Consider the following 12824-nt stretch of genomic DNA (forward strand, 5'->3'; position numbering starts at 1 on the left):
GCACACAGCAATCAATTAATACTTGTTAGATAAATCATTTCTGTGAGTGAATGTTTAAAATATGTAATATATGCTCAAAGTCAACTGAACTCAGTAATGAACTGAACTCCGTAAAAGACAAAAAAATATTCATAGAACTTCTGTCTGAAGAAACAAGGAAGATCCATTGGTATAACACCCTCCTACTGTAGATCATTAAGTTGAAGTCTAAAGGGATTGAAAAGAAGGAAAAATAAGTAGACTCAACCCATCTTGACTTTCTGTGAAAATTAAGTAATTTTATAGGTCACATTTTTATTTAGCTAATCAAGTATTAGTTTTTTAACTTCAGAGATTATTCATATAGCAGATTATTTTTTTTTCTCTAGACGAGTAGACTTTTGCATACAGGCACAAATTTTCCAAAATGATTAAAATGCTGCTAAATTTTAATGCTGCCTCCCATACCCCAGAGATGCATGTAGAGAGGGGAGAAATCTAGAGCTCAGTATGCCAGTTAACATTCAAGATTCTCATCACCCCAAGCACTGTATTGGCAAGCAGTCAGCTGAGAAAAGTGAGTAGAGGTTACCTGACACATACTGGTCCTACAGAAAGAATTCTGCAGGTTAGAATTCTTCATTTGCCCAGAATCAAAAGGACTTTCATCAATGTTGTAAGTGTCCAAACTGTGGCAGCTCTGTTGTCTGAAGCTATTTTATTGTTTTCCCAAGTTTGGATATTTGATAGAACTGACCAGTCTTCAGGTTTCCCTGGTGACTCAGTGGTAAAGAACCTGTTTGCCAATGCAGGAGACTCGCGTTTGATCCCTAGGTTGGAAAGATCCTCTGGAGAAGGAAACAGCAACCCATTCTAGTATTCTTGCCTGAGAAATCCTATGGACATAGGAGCCCGGTTGGCTATAGTCCTTGAAGTCACAAAAGAGTCGGTTTGGGGAGCGCTCACCAACAAAGCTCTCAGTAGGTCTTTAAATAGTCCACTCAAATTAGTCGAATCAAGTAGGCTAGTTGCTAATCACTCATGCAGAAGTTAGCTTTGTGGATCTCCAGTGGTATTTTGGATCCTAAACAGTTCATCAAATATCCCACTGCCTTCTTCTTGGCTATAAGTAAAAATCAGATGCACAAATGTTGCTAAAAATAAGCATAGAGCTTTTCCAGTCCAGCTGCAAATGAACTTTATCCTACACAGCAATCTTGTAGGATAGAGAAAAGCTGACACTTCTTTCCTTAGAACCAGCTGCACAAGGGGCCAAGCAGGCTGAATCCCAGGTCTCTAGCTAGGTGTAGGCTACCAAGATTAAGTAGGCACACAGATTCTGACTTCTTCAGGAAAAATTAACCCAGTCTTCTCAAGTACATACAAGAAGCCACTTACACACGATGCCAGTGACAGCATTGGTGCCTAAATTCAGAGCCTGAAATCACAATCAATTTGCTTCATATAAGTGTGTGTATACATATATCTGAAGCCCATATTGGCTTTCCAGATGGCTCAGCAAGTAAAGAATCTTCCTGCAACCCCAAAGACCCAGGTTCCATCCCTGGGTCAGGAAGATCTCCGGAGGAGAACATGGCAACCCACTCCAGCATTCTTGCATGGAAAATCCCACCAACAGAGGGGCCTGGCTTCAGTTCATAGGGTTGCGGAGAGTCAGACATGACTGAAGCGACTGAATATGCACACACGCATATGCATATATATTTGTTGTGGTTCAGTCGCTAAGTAGTGTCTTGACTGGTTTGCGACCCCATGGACTGCAGCACACCCAGCTTCACTATGTCCTTCACTGTTTCCTGGAGTTTGCTCAAGCTCATGTCCATTGAGTCAGTGGTGCCATCCAACCATCTCATCCTGTCACCCCCTACTTTCCTGCCCTCAATCTTTCCCAGCATCAGGTTCTTTTCCAAGAGTCGACTCTTCATATCAGGTGGCCATAATGTTGGAGCTTCAGCTTTAGCATCAGTCTTTCCAATGAATGTTCAGAGTTGATTTACTGTAGGATTTACTGGTTTGATCTCCCTGCTGTCCAAGGGACTCTCAAGAGTATTCTCAAGCACAACAGCTCAAAGTCATCAATATATGTGTGTGTGCATGCCTACAGTAGTAGTAAGCCTGCAGGCTTTACTTTAATATGTAAATGTGTGTGTATATATGTGTGTAACCTACTAGGGTTACTGTAGGTAACACCCACAGTAGTTAGGCCAGCAGGCTTTACTTTAAGGAACAGCCTGGTGACAAAGTAAAGGGATCTCATGACAAAGCTGTATTTCCTTTGAGAATACTAATCTCTAAAAGAGAATGTCCCCAAAATATGAATTTTATGAGTAAATAATGTACTTAAAAATATTTGAAGAAGTACAATACAATGGGTTGCTGTTTCCCATTAGGTATATTTATTAATTACCAGTTATATTTACATAATTATGGGCAAGGAGTCCAGTCATCTAGATCTTCTGGCTTGAGTTCTGTTATCAGGAAAAGATTTGAAACAAAAATATTCATAGATAATACACCAAATGTGTCATGTTTAAGGAAAGATTTTTTTCCATTATCTTCATCCAGTTTTATTACCTACCTTTTTATTTGTACTCAGCTTTATCATCTGCACAGTGGAACTAATTTAGGGGGTTCTAACCAATTTTTTTCAAAGTATAGTCTTATGACTGCCTGCATTTGAAATATCAAGGGAATATTTCTCAAATTTAAATGTGTGTGAGTCATCCAGGGCATCTTTCTTAAGATGCAGATTCTGGTTTTTTAAAGCCTGAAATTCTCTAATAAGCTACCAAGTAATATACGTGCTTCTGGGTTCCTGTTTGATTTGTAGGGACTTTTTTTAAAGTGTGTGTTTATGTATATGAGTATGTATATAAATTTACAAAGGCAGGTACCTCAACAGAATCAATATCTGGAGTTAGAAATGCAAATCATTCCCCAAAGACCACCTCATCGCAAGTTTTCTAAACAATCAGGTTTAAGAAGTACTTATTTAAATAAAATTGTGTCTAAATTAAGTTTCAGCTATAAAACTATGTGGATCTAGTCTCATTCTGATATTTTTCCACATCCTAAATTCAAGTCAAACATAGTCTCTTAATTTATAGGGCATGAGTGTCGCTTGAGGATATATGACTTACAAACGGTTGCCAAACTTTGTGCCTCCAGATTAAAATTTTAATTAGGTCTTATCTTTGGCCATAAGATCTAAGATAAAACCTTTGTACTATCCAAAGTTATGAGATTCTTTCTCCAAATGCTAAACAGCAACTGCATACTTCTTTTAGAACTGCTTTTTTTTTTTAATGGTGTTACATTTTTTTTTTTTCTTGGCTCATCACTGGATTTTGGGGGCTACACCCAGTTCACTCTGAACTCCTTCCATGCTTCCTCTCCATAACTCTTCAGGTCTTTACAGGAAATGTTTACCTAAACAAATACCATCCATAGTATGTGACATAGAGTAGGTACTTTACAACCTAGTACGTTAATTCATTCACCTTAAAGAATTTCTTCATTTTGTTACTGTTACTCAAAAGTTGTTGAATATAGCATAACAAAATCACATCATGGTTTCTCATACAGCCTAACAACGTTTTCTAATTTCTGTTTTTTCCTTTTCTTACAGTATAAGCAAGTGGAACAATACATGTCATTCCATAAGTTACCAGCTGATATGCGTCAGAAGATACATGATTATTATGAACACAGATACCAAGGCAAAATCTTTGATGAGGAAAATATTCTCAATGAACTCAATGATCCTCTGAGAGAGGTAAGATTTATTGTCCTCAGTCTCCACGAGTGTGATCATTGTTTACTTTCTCTTTTCCTGGGAAATCCTGAATTCCATGTTTTGACATTACTCAAAAAAAATTAAAACAATTTTTCCCTTTATTCACCCTTATGTTCTCACATTTACAGGCTCTGTGTTTTCAAAAAATGACTGGAGAATTGTTCTTCTAATTATGATTCTCAAGATACCAATTTATTTTCTGTATCCCTGGTTACAAGTCCTTTCTTTGATACTCATTGTCCATAGCCTCCCTGTCTTCCACTTTCTCATCTCATGCTCACCAAATTGTTTCATTAACTTCCTTGTGATTTTCACTTTTTTCCTATTTTTGTTTTTTCTGTTCATCTCCTGGGCCCTGATCACAGGCTGACTTGACCCTTGTGAGTCATTCATTTCCTATTACTTCGTTAAAACACTTTGCAACATCTATAACCACCTCTTTTCTCAAGTGGCCCTTCCTTCCCTCCCTAGATGTCTTCCCTCTGCCCACTGGAATGTTCAGGTCACCCCTAGATCAAAAGAACATTCTCTTGATTGTGTTTCTTACACTGGTTTTCTCTTTCCTTTTACTACTAATCTGGAAAGATTACTCTATATCTCCTACTGTGGTTCAATCTCCAGTTCTTCACCAAAATTGTTTCCTTGAACATTTAGTGATGACAAATCACAAACAAATATCAGTGAACATTTAGTGATGACATCATTTGTCTTGGATCCGTCGGCAGTTCTTTTAAACACTTAATAACACCTATATCCTGAATCTTTTGGGGGAGCTCCTTTAACACTAAACCATTACTGTCTTTGGCTTTTCACTTTCCATTTCTGGATTTATTTTCTTATTTATTTCATCTAGCTCTTTAGTTCTGGAAATTTGACCTCCAAATTCTTGACATAATCTCTGTTGTCTTAAAAGCTATATGATTTCCCTTTGCCATTGCTACATGATTTCCATTTGCCATACATATATAGTAAACTATGTATTAAAGTGATTATCTTCCATCACTAAGCCATTTATCCTTTGAAGTCTCTCTCTCTGTAAATATTTTATTCTTTTGAGTCATATAGAATGTAAAACTTTAGTCTTTTTTAATCTTTCTCTGCTCTGCACATCCAGTCAATCACCAAATGCTATCAATTCACTGTAACAATGTATCTTACAGCTATGTCATTGTCTCTTTTACCAAGTTCATGACCCTAACCTTATTGCTCTCACATGGATTATTTGCACTATCCCTTTAGTTTATCTTGCAACCTTTGGTCTGTTTTCTCTAATTACCACTTAAAGCAGTGATGCCAAATTAATCATTTACATGTATGAGATAGTCATGTATCTGCTCAGAAACATTGTCTTTACAAGTTCATCAAATAGAGCCTCTTTGGACTCATATTCGAGCCCTTCTATGCTCTGATCCTTGCTAAATTTCCAGCTTTATTTTTCCCTATTGCTCTATATTTTCCAAAGTGGCCTATAGCCAAATTGTGCAACTTACTGTTTTGCAAAAAGCAATTCTGGTTTCTCAACTTGCATCATATGTTTTCCAGATATGTTTCTCATCTGTTGGCAAATGTAGTTCAAATAATATTTCTTTATTTTTACTTCCTTTGATTGTCCAGATTAGATCTGGTCTCTTTTTTCCCTGACCCCCAGGGCACCGAGTCCATAATATTTGAGCACTACTTTCCATTTTGTCTATTATCACGATTTTTCCACATTAGTTTCCTCCACTTTTGTCTTGAAAGTTCCTTAAGAGCAAAGGTCACTTCCTCTATATTTTAAATTTTTATTGAAATTCTTACTATATATAGCAAATATAAATACTCAATAAATATGTCCATCTCACCTAACATCTTTACCATTTATAACCATCCCTAAGTATCTACATCCATAAAAGTTATTTGTATTTTTTAAGCCTTAAGACATCAGTTAAGAGTTTTGGAAATAGAAGGAGCTGAATATCTGCTATTGATTAAATTATTTTCTCTACAAAGTCCTCAATCAATAACGTCCAAATCTTTTTGCTTTGAGAAATAGAATTAAACTTTTGTATTTTTAAAAAAGCTATATATCATTTCTTTAATTTATTAATGTGTTTTGCTTTATCTCTTTGTTGGATTATAGATTTTGTTTTAAATACAAATCCTCTTCACTAAGAGGCCGAAGCTCAGGATACTGAAACCAGGTTAGGTTCTCAAGGGCCAGGCAGGATTCAAAGGTGGGGTAAGATGGGCCATAGTGTAGAGACAAAGATAACTGAATAGACAGTATCAGGGATTAAGATGGAATCAATAGGCAGATGGATACAATAAATCTAAGGTTTTATTTGAAAGAAGCAGAAAAGTAAGGATTCCAACAGAAAATGTCATTGAGGGACTATAGAAAGCCAACAGAAAATGAGAATAAAAATGAACCCTAAAAAGCTGAATGATTAAATGAGAAACATTTCTCCATGCTAAAAATGCTTAATGTAATATAAAGGATAACAAGAAAATTTTCTTAATCATGTGTTTGTTATTAGTTACTGCTACACTTTGACTCTGATCTTAAGTGGAAAAATTCCACTTTTCATTTTTATCCCCTTCAGTTCAGTTGCTCAGTCGTGTCTGATTCTTTGCGACCCATGGACTGCAGCATGCCAGGCTTCCCTGTCCTTCACCAACTCCCAGAGCCTACTCAAACTCATGTCCATCGCATCGGTGATGACATCCAGCCATCTCATGCTCTGTCATCCCCTTCTCCTCCCACCTTCAATCTTTCCCAGCATCAGAGTCTTTTCCAATGAGTCAGCTCTTCACATGAGGTGGCCAAAGTACTGGAGTTTCAGCTTTAGCATCATTCCTTCCAAAGTACACCCAGGACTGATCTCCTTCAGAATGGACTGGTTGGATCTCCTTGCAGTCCAAGCGACTCTCAAGAGTCTTTTCCAACACCACAGCTCAAAAGCATCAATTCTTCAGTGCTCAGCTTTCTTTATAGTCCAACTCTCACATCCATACATGTGCCCCCAATTCCCTCAGTTCCTACAACTATCTGTCATTCACTTATAATAAGTTTTTCCTTATATTCTCAAAAGCCATGTTCTTGCCTGGAGAATCCCAGGGACAGAGGAGCCTGATGGGCTGCTGTCTATAGGGTCGCACAGAGTCGGACACAACTGAAGCGACTTAGCAGCAGCAGCAGCAGCAGCATAGTTCAAAGCTTCAGCATCTTTTTCTTCACTTTCTGATGTGCACCCACCACTTTTCTCCCTGCCTTTGGTCTCAGTTAGCTCAAATGCATCCCATCCCTTGGCTATCATATTGAATGATATACAACACAAGTTCAGTGTTACTTTCTTGGAGTCTAACTATGGCCTCCTATCCCCTCTAAGAAAAAGGCCAAGCTGCTTGAATTGCACTGGAGAAGCTCTGTGGTCTGCCTCCATCTTTGCGTTCATGATTCACTGACAGAAAATTGTTGGTAATTTCCCTGAGAGGAAAAATGTTGCTGATCGTCTCTTGGCCTTTCTTTATGCTACCTTCTCTATCTTCAATCCTTTCTACCCGACTTTCCTTCAGTTTTCCATCAAACATACCAGGTATGAGTTTCTTCATAAATTTTCTCTGAAAACCCTCCATCCCTGTATTTTCATTTGTCAGTTTACTCTTCGTCTCTTTCTAGACTGTGAGCTTCTTGAGGGTAGAGACTGTGCCATAGTATCTCTGTATCTCTAGTGACTAGTATTTGATAGGAGCTCATTAAATATTTATTAGAAAAATGGTCTTTTACTGAATTATGAGTGAAAAGCAGGGTGAAAAATTATGGCTACTTAATCCAATTAGAGATCTTAGAAGCAGAAGCATGAAATACTGAAATATTTAACACCCTAAAAAGGTGAAAACAATGTTTGTTCCTTTGTTCTTCAGTGTTTGCTCTTCTGGCATCAGAGTCACACAAAAGCCAAACTTTAATGTGAACTAAAACTATAGAAACAGGAAGCGTAGCATAGGAAAGTAAGCAAAGACATTGGCCAGCAGGTAACAGAAGTCATTATTCAAATGAAACCTGAATCTAAAAAACCCAGATATGTTTTACAAAGAAAAGTTTAGTAAGAACAATGGGAAGTATATCTTGTTCTCTGTTAACTTGGAGTATTATGTACCTGCTATATTTAGGTCATAGTGGTAGATCACAAGAAATGTTTTAAAATTAGTAAAATACATCATTCTGTCTTTCAAAAGCTGTATTCCAATGTAGAAGATGAGGTGTTAATTTATGCAAAGATGTATTTTGGTCCCTATTGTGCCTCTTGTGTCCAGAAAGTGCCTGGCATATAGAAGACATTGAATGATTGATACTATAAATATAAATGAATAAACCAGGATACTTGGGAAAACTAGATTATTTGATATGTATATTTTAATAAAAGGTAAAAATATAAGATGTGCATTGTATGCACAAACACATGCCACATGTAATTGTTAATCATATATTCAAGTTTGAGCCAACAACTATCTCACATTTTAATACGACTTTTAACTTAAAATGCTTCGTTGTCCAGAAGCCTCTTTTTTAGGAAAGTATTTTGCATAATATGAGATGCTGATTTATACTGTAGAGCAACAATTTCTGCTAACACAAGTCTGAGTACTCACAAATGTACAAAAGTGAAAGGTTAGATTCTAAAAAGCTTATTAAAAAAAAACCCATGTTTTGAAAATAGAGAAAGAAAATAAAATGTGGTTCTTATGAATGTGAAATTATTCCTTAATCATAATCAATTAAATCTGTGTTATACCTATTTTATTCTCCATCCTTTCTTTTCAATGTGTTTGAATATTTTTAAATATGAAGGATCTCTAAGATGTAGAGTGGCAGGAAGAATTTCATTTGTGTGACCTTTGAAAGCTCTTACCAGAAACTCATATCATGCATATGCAAAATAATTTAGCTAGTAGATATTTTGAGAGCAAAACTTTATGGAAAGAATTCTTGTGCAGAAACTAGGTGATTTATCTTTTTCGTACATTGAAGACAAATTGCTGAAATGCCTTCAACAAATACCTGACTCATTGTTGAGGTCTCAATACAAATGCTACCTCCTTAACAGGGCCTCCCCTGAGAAGTTCATCTGGATTTAATTTCCTTGCATTCTCCATCATAGGAGTTTTGTTGTTGGTACACATCACTTTGTTGTCTTGTTGTCTCTTTTCATTTATTTGTTAACTGTCTGATCTACTATAGGAACTCAGGACCCAAGAAAGTAAGGACTTCTTGATTTCCGCCATAGCTCCAGCCCCTCCATAGTACATCTTTAATAACTGCTTGTTGGATAAATAAATAAAGTCAAATTGTTAGATTACTAGATGATTAGAACTTGAAGGGAGCATTTTGGAGACACAATAGAGATGCTGGCATGAAGAAAAGTGATGCCCAGAATTATGACATACTGTGGCCACTTACCTTTCTTCATATCACTTTAGATTGTACTATGGAGAATGTGGTTTCTAACATATAACTAAAGGATGCTGGTATCTTTAGATTCCTCTGTGAGTTTGTTTTGATATACACACAAAACCCCCAGAAGGTCCTATTTTGCACGCAGTTGTTTTTATTTTCTTTTTAACTTTCTCAACATTTATATACATTAGTGATTTATTTCTGAGTAAACCTGAGGGGTGGGGGAGTATGCCAATAGAGTATAGTTATTAAAGGTTTCTGAGTATTTTGTCCAAACTCTATAATATTAATAGTATCCATGGGACAGATAGAAAATAAATACAATTTTTCTTACATTGCTATGCCAGGTGTGCGTAGGGTAATGTCAGTGGTTCGTAAAGCAGAAGTTGCTGGATTCCCTGTCTGAACCTAAGCAGTGAGCCACTCAAGGTGGAGAAAATTCAGGATGGCACATAAATCTGTGTGTTCTTCATCCTCGAGCTAGGCCATGTGACCACAGCGCTGGCCCCACTGGCATTGGCAGCATCCTGAGAAGCGATTGGAAAGTCATCTAAAAAAATTATCTTTGTTTCACTGTCAACTAATATACATGGACCCAAGAATACAGGAACACCTACAGTTTTCTGAAAAAATTACTTAGAATAGTACCTAGAAACTTGGCATTTTAAATTAAAGCCACTATAGTGATGCATCGGAGAAGGCGATGGCACCCCACTCCAGTACTCTTGCCTGGAAAATCCCATGGACGGAGGAGCCTGGTAGGCTGCAGTCCATGGGGTTGCTCAGAGTCAGACAGGACTGAGCGACTTCACTTTCACTTTTCACCTTCATGCATTGGAGAAGGAAATGGCAACCCACTCCAGTATTCTTGCCTGGAGAGTCCCAGGGACAGGGGAGCCTGGTGGGCTGCTGTCTATGGGGTCGCACAGAGTCAGACACGACTGAAGCGACTTAGCAGCAGCAGCAGCAGTGATGCATTAGTTATCTGTCGTCTCTGTTCTTCACTCTCTTGTTGCTCTGTGACCGTGTCTGGTTAAAATTCTGAGTCTGCAAAGATGGACTTCAGTGATCTCCAGAAACCTCCTCTCCCTCCCAGTTGTGCCCAGTCCTGGTTTGCCTGGAGAGCCCTCCTATTCTTCTTCCATCCACTTAAAATATGCACCTGTTTTGCCTTGTGGGCTCAGAGGTCTTCTGTTTCATTGTTTTGAATGGCTTAAATTGCCTTTATGATATTCTCAGTGTTTTGAATAGCATCATGTGTGAGTGAAAGCCAACTATGGAGGGGCCATGCAGCGTCAGGGGGAGAGTATGGCCCTGCTTCCACTGGCTTCATTTTTTGTTTGTTTTATTTTATACTGAAGTTTACTGATGGCTCAGTGGGAAAGAATCTCCCTGCCAATGCAGGACTTAGAGGTTTGATACCTAGGTCGGGAAAATCCCCTGGAGAAGGAAATGGCAACATACTCCAGAATTCTTGCCTATAAAATCCCATGGACCGAGGAGCCTGGCAGGCTACAGTCCATGAGATTGCAAAGGGTCAGATGCAACTGATCAACCAAACAACAAATAGTTGATTTATAACGTTATGTTAATTTCAGGTGTACAGCAAAGTGATTTAGTTATACATATCAGATTAGATCAGATCAGATCAGTCGCTCGGTCGTGTCCAACTCTTCGCGACCCCATAAATTGCAGCACGCCAGGCCTCCTTGTCCATCACCAACTCCCGGAGTTCACTGAGACTCACGTCCATCGAGTCAGTGATGCCATCCAGCCATCTCATTCTTTTTCAGATTCTTTTCCCATATAGGTTATTACAGAATACTAAGTAGAGTTCCCTGTGCTATACAGTAGATCCTTTTTGACTATCTATTTTAATATAATAGTGTGTATATGTTAATCCAAATTTCCTAATTTATAGCCCCCCTCCCCACCATTCCCCTTGGTAACCATGAGTTTATTTTTAAGTCTGTGAGTCTGTTTCTGTTTTGTAAATAAGTTTTTTGTATCATCTTTTAGACTTGTGTTTCTCTGTGTGACTTAATTTAGTATGATAATCTCTACGCCCATTTATGTTGCTGCAAATGGCATTATTTCATACTTATTTTAAGGCTGAATAATATTTCATTGTATACACACAGACCACATCTTTATTCATTAATCTGTGGATGGACATTTCGGTTGCTTCCATGTCTTGGCTGTTGTAAGTAGTTGTGAAATGAACATTGGGGTGCATGTATCTTTTTCAAGTATGATTTTCTCCAGATACATGCCCAATAGTGGGATTGATGGATCATATGGTAAGTCCCACACTGTTCTCCATAGTGCCATTCAGTTCAGTTCAGTTGCTCAGTCGTGTCCGACTCTTTGCGACCCCATGAATCGCAGCACGCCAGGCCTCCCTGTCCATCACCAACTCCCGGAGTTCACTCAGACTCACGTCCATCGAGTCAGTGATGCCATCCAGACATCTCATCCTCTGTCGTCCCCTTCTCCTCCTGCCCCCAATCCCTCCCAGCATCAGAGTCTTTTCCAATGAGTCAGCTCTTCGCATGAGGTGGCCAAAGTACTGGAGTTTCAGCTTCAGCATCATTCCCTCCAAAGAAATCCCAGGGCTGATCCCTTCAGAATGGACTGGTTGGATCTCCTTGCAGTCCAAGGGACTCTCAAGAGTCTTCTCCAACACCACAGTTCAAAAGCATCAATTCTTCGGCGTTCAGCCTTCTTCACAGTCCAACTTTCACATCCATACATGACCACAGGAAAAACCATAGCCTTGACTAGACGGACCTTTGTTGGCAAAGTAATGTCTCTGCTTTTGCATATGCTATCTAGGTTGGTCTCGTATAAATGCAGCACCACAACTTAGTATCTGTACAACTTTGGGCTCTTTCATAACTTGTACATATTTTACTTTCTTTATCTTTAAATATAAATGATGATGATGATAAGTACCTAACAGAGATGTTTTAAAATTAAATGAGAAAAAAAAAAAAACATTAAAAGTTTGAAAAATGCCTGGTACATAGTAAGTACACAGTAAAATTTGATTCTTAGTATTACTATGATACTGTGAAAAATAGTGTATAGTTGCAGCCCACAAGGCTCTTACAACTTGATGAGAGACAGAAATTTAAACCAGCAATTATAACTGTGTGTTAGTGCTGTGAGAGGTCATTCAGAGGATGTTAGACCATACCTCAGAGGGACACCAACTCAAGGTTTATCGTATGTCTCATTTCTTTTGGAATTTATTCAAACAATCTGCTAACAAGCCCTTCCTCCAGTTTAACAACCAGCCTTCTGGAGACAGCATCTTAGCATCAAAACTTGGCATTGGAATTTTAGGATCAGAGACTGATGACGCTTTAATGCAGGAGTATATTTAAAACAAAAAACTAATTAGAAAAATTCAGTGAGCCATACCCCTCTGCTTATGAGAGCCTGTTGGAATGTGTACAAAGTAAGAAGGTCTATTTTTATCATGATCAGATTTATACTGATTTGATTAGTGCAAAATGGCAAACTTAACAGTCGAGAAAGAGGTTAATGCACTTCTAAGTCTGTCTCCAAAGTTCAGAACTGATCTAT

The 12824-nt window shown here is 38.0% G+C and overlaps 1 protein-coding gene across 1 annotated transcript in view; it reads left to right on the forward strand.

Annotated features, from left to right (window-relative positions):
- HCN1 (hyperpolarization activated cyclic nucleotide gated potassium channel 1) overlaps window positions 1-12824 on the forward strand; it is a 435721-nt gene that overhangs the window by 354180 nt on the left and 68717 nt on the right. The window contains exon 5 of the mRNA XM_006067715.4: window positions 3629-3775. Within this exon, the coding sequence (XP_006067777.1) occupies window positions 3629-3775 (147 nt within the window). The remainder of the gene's footprint in view (window positions 1-3628; window positions 3776-12824) is intronic.

Source organism: Bubalus bubalis, chromosome 19 (genome assembly GCF_019923935.1).
Source record: "Bubalus bubalis isolate 160015118507 breed Murrah chromosome 19, NDDB_SH_1, whole genome shotgun sequence".
Taxonomy (NCBI): Eukaryota; Metazoa; Chordata; class Mammalia; order Artiodactyla; family Bovidae; genus Bubalus; species Bubalus bubalis.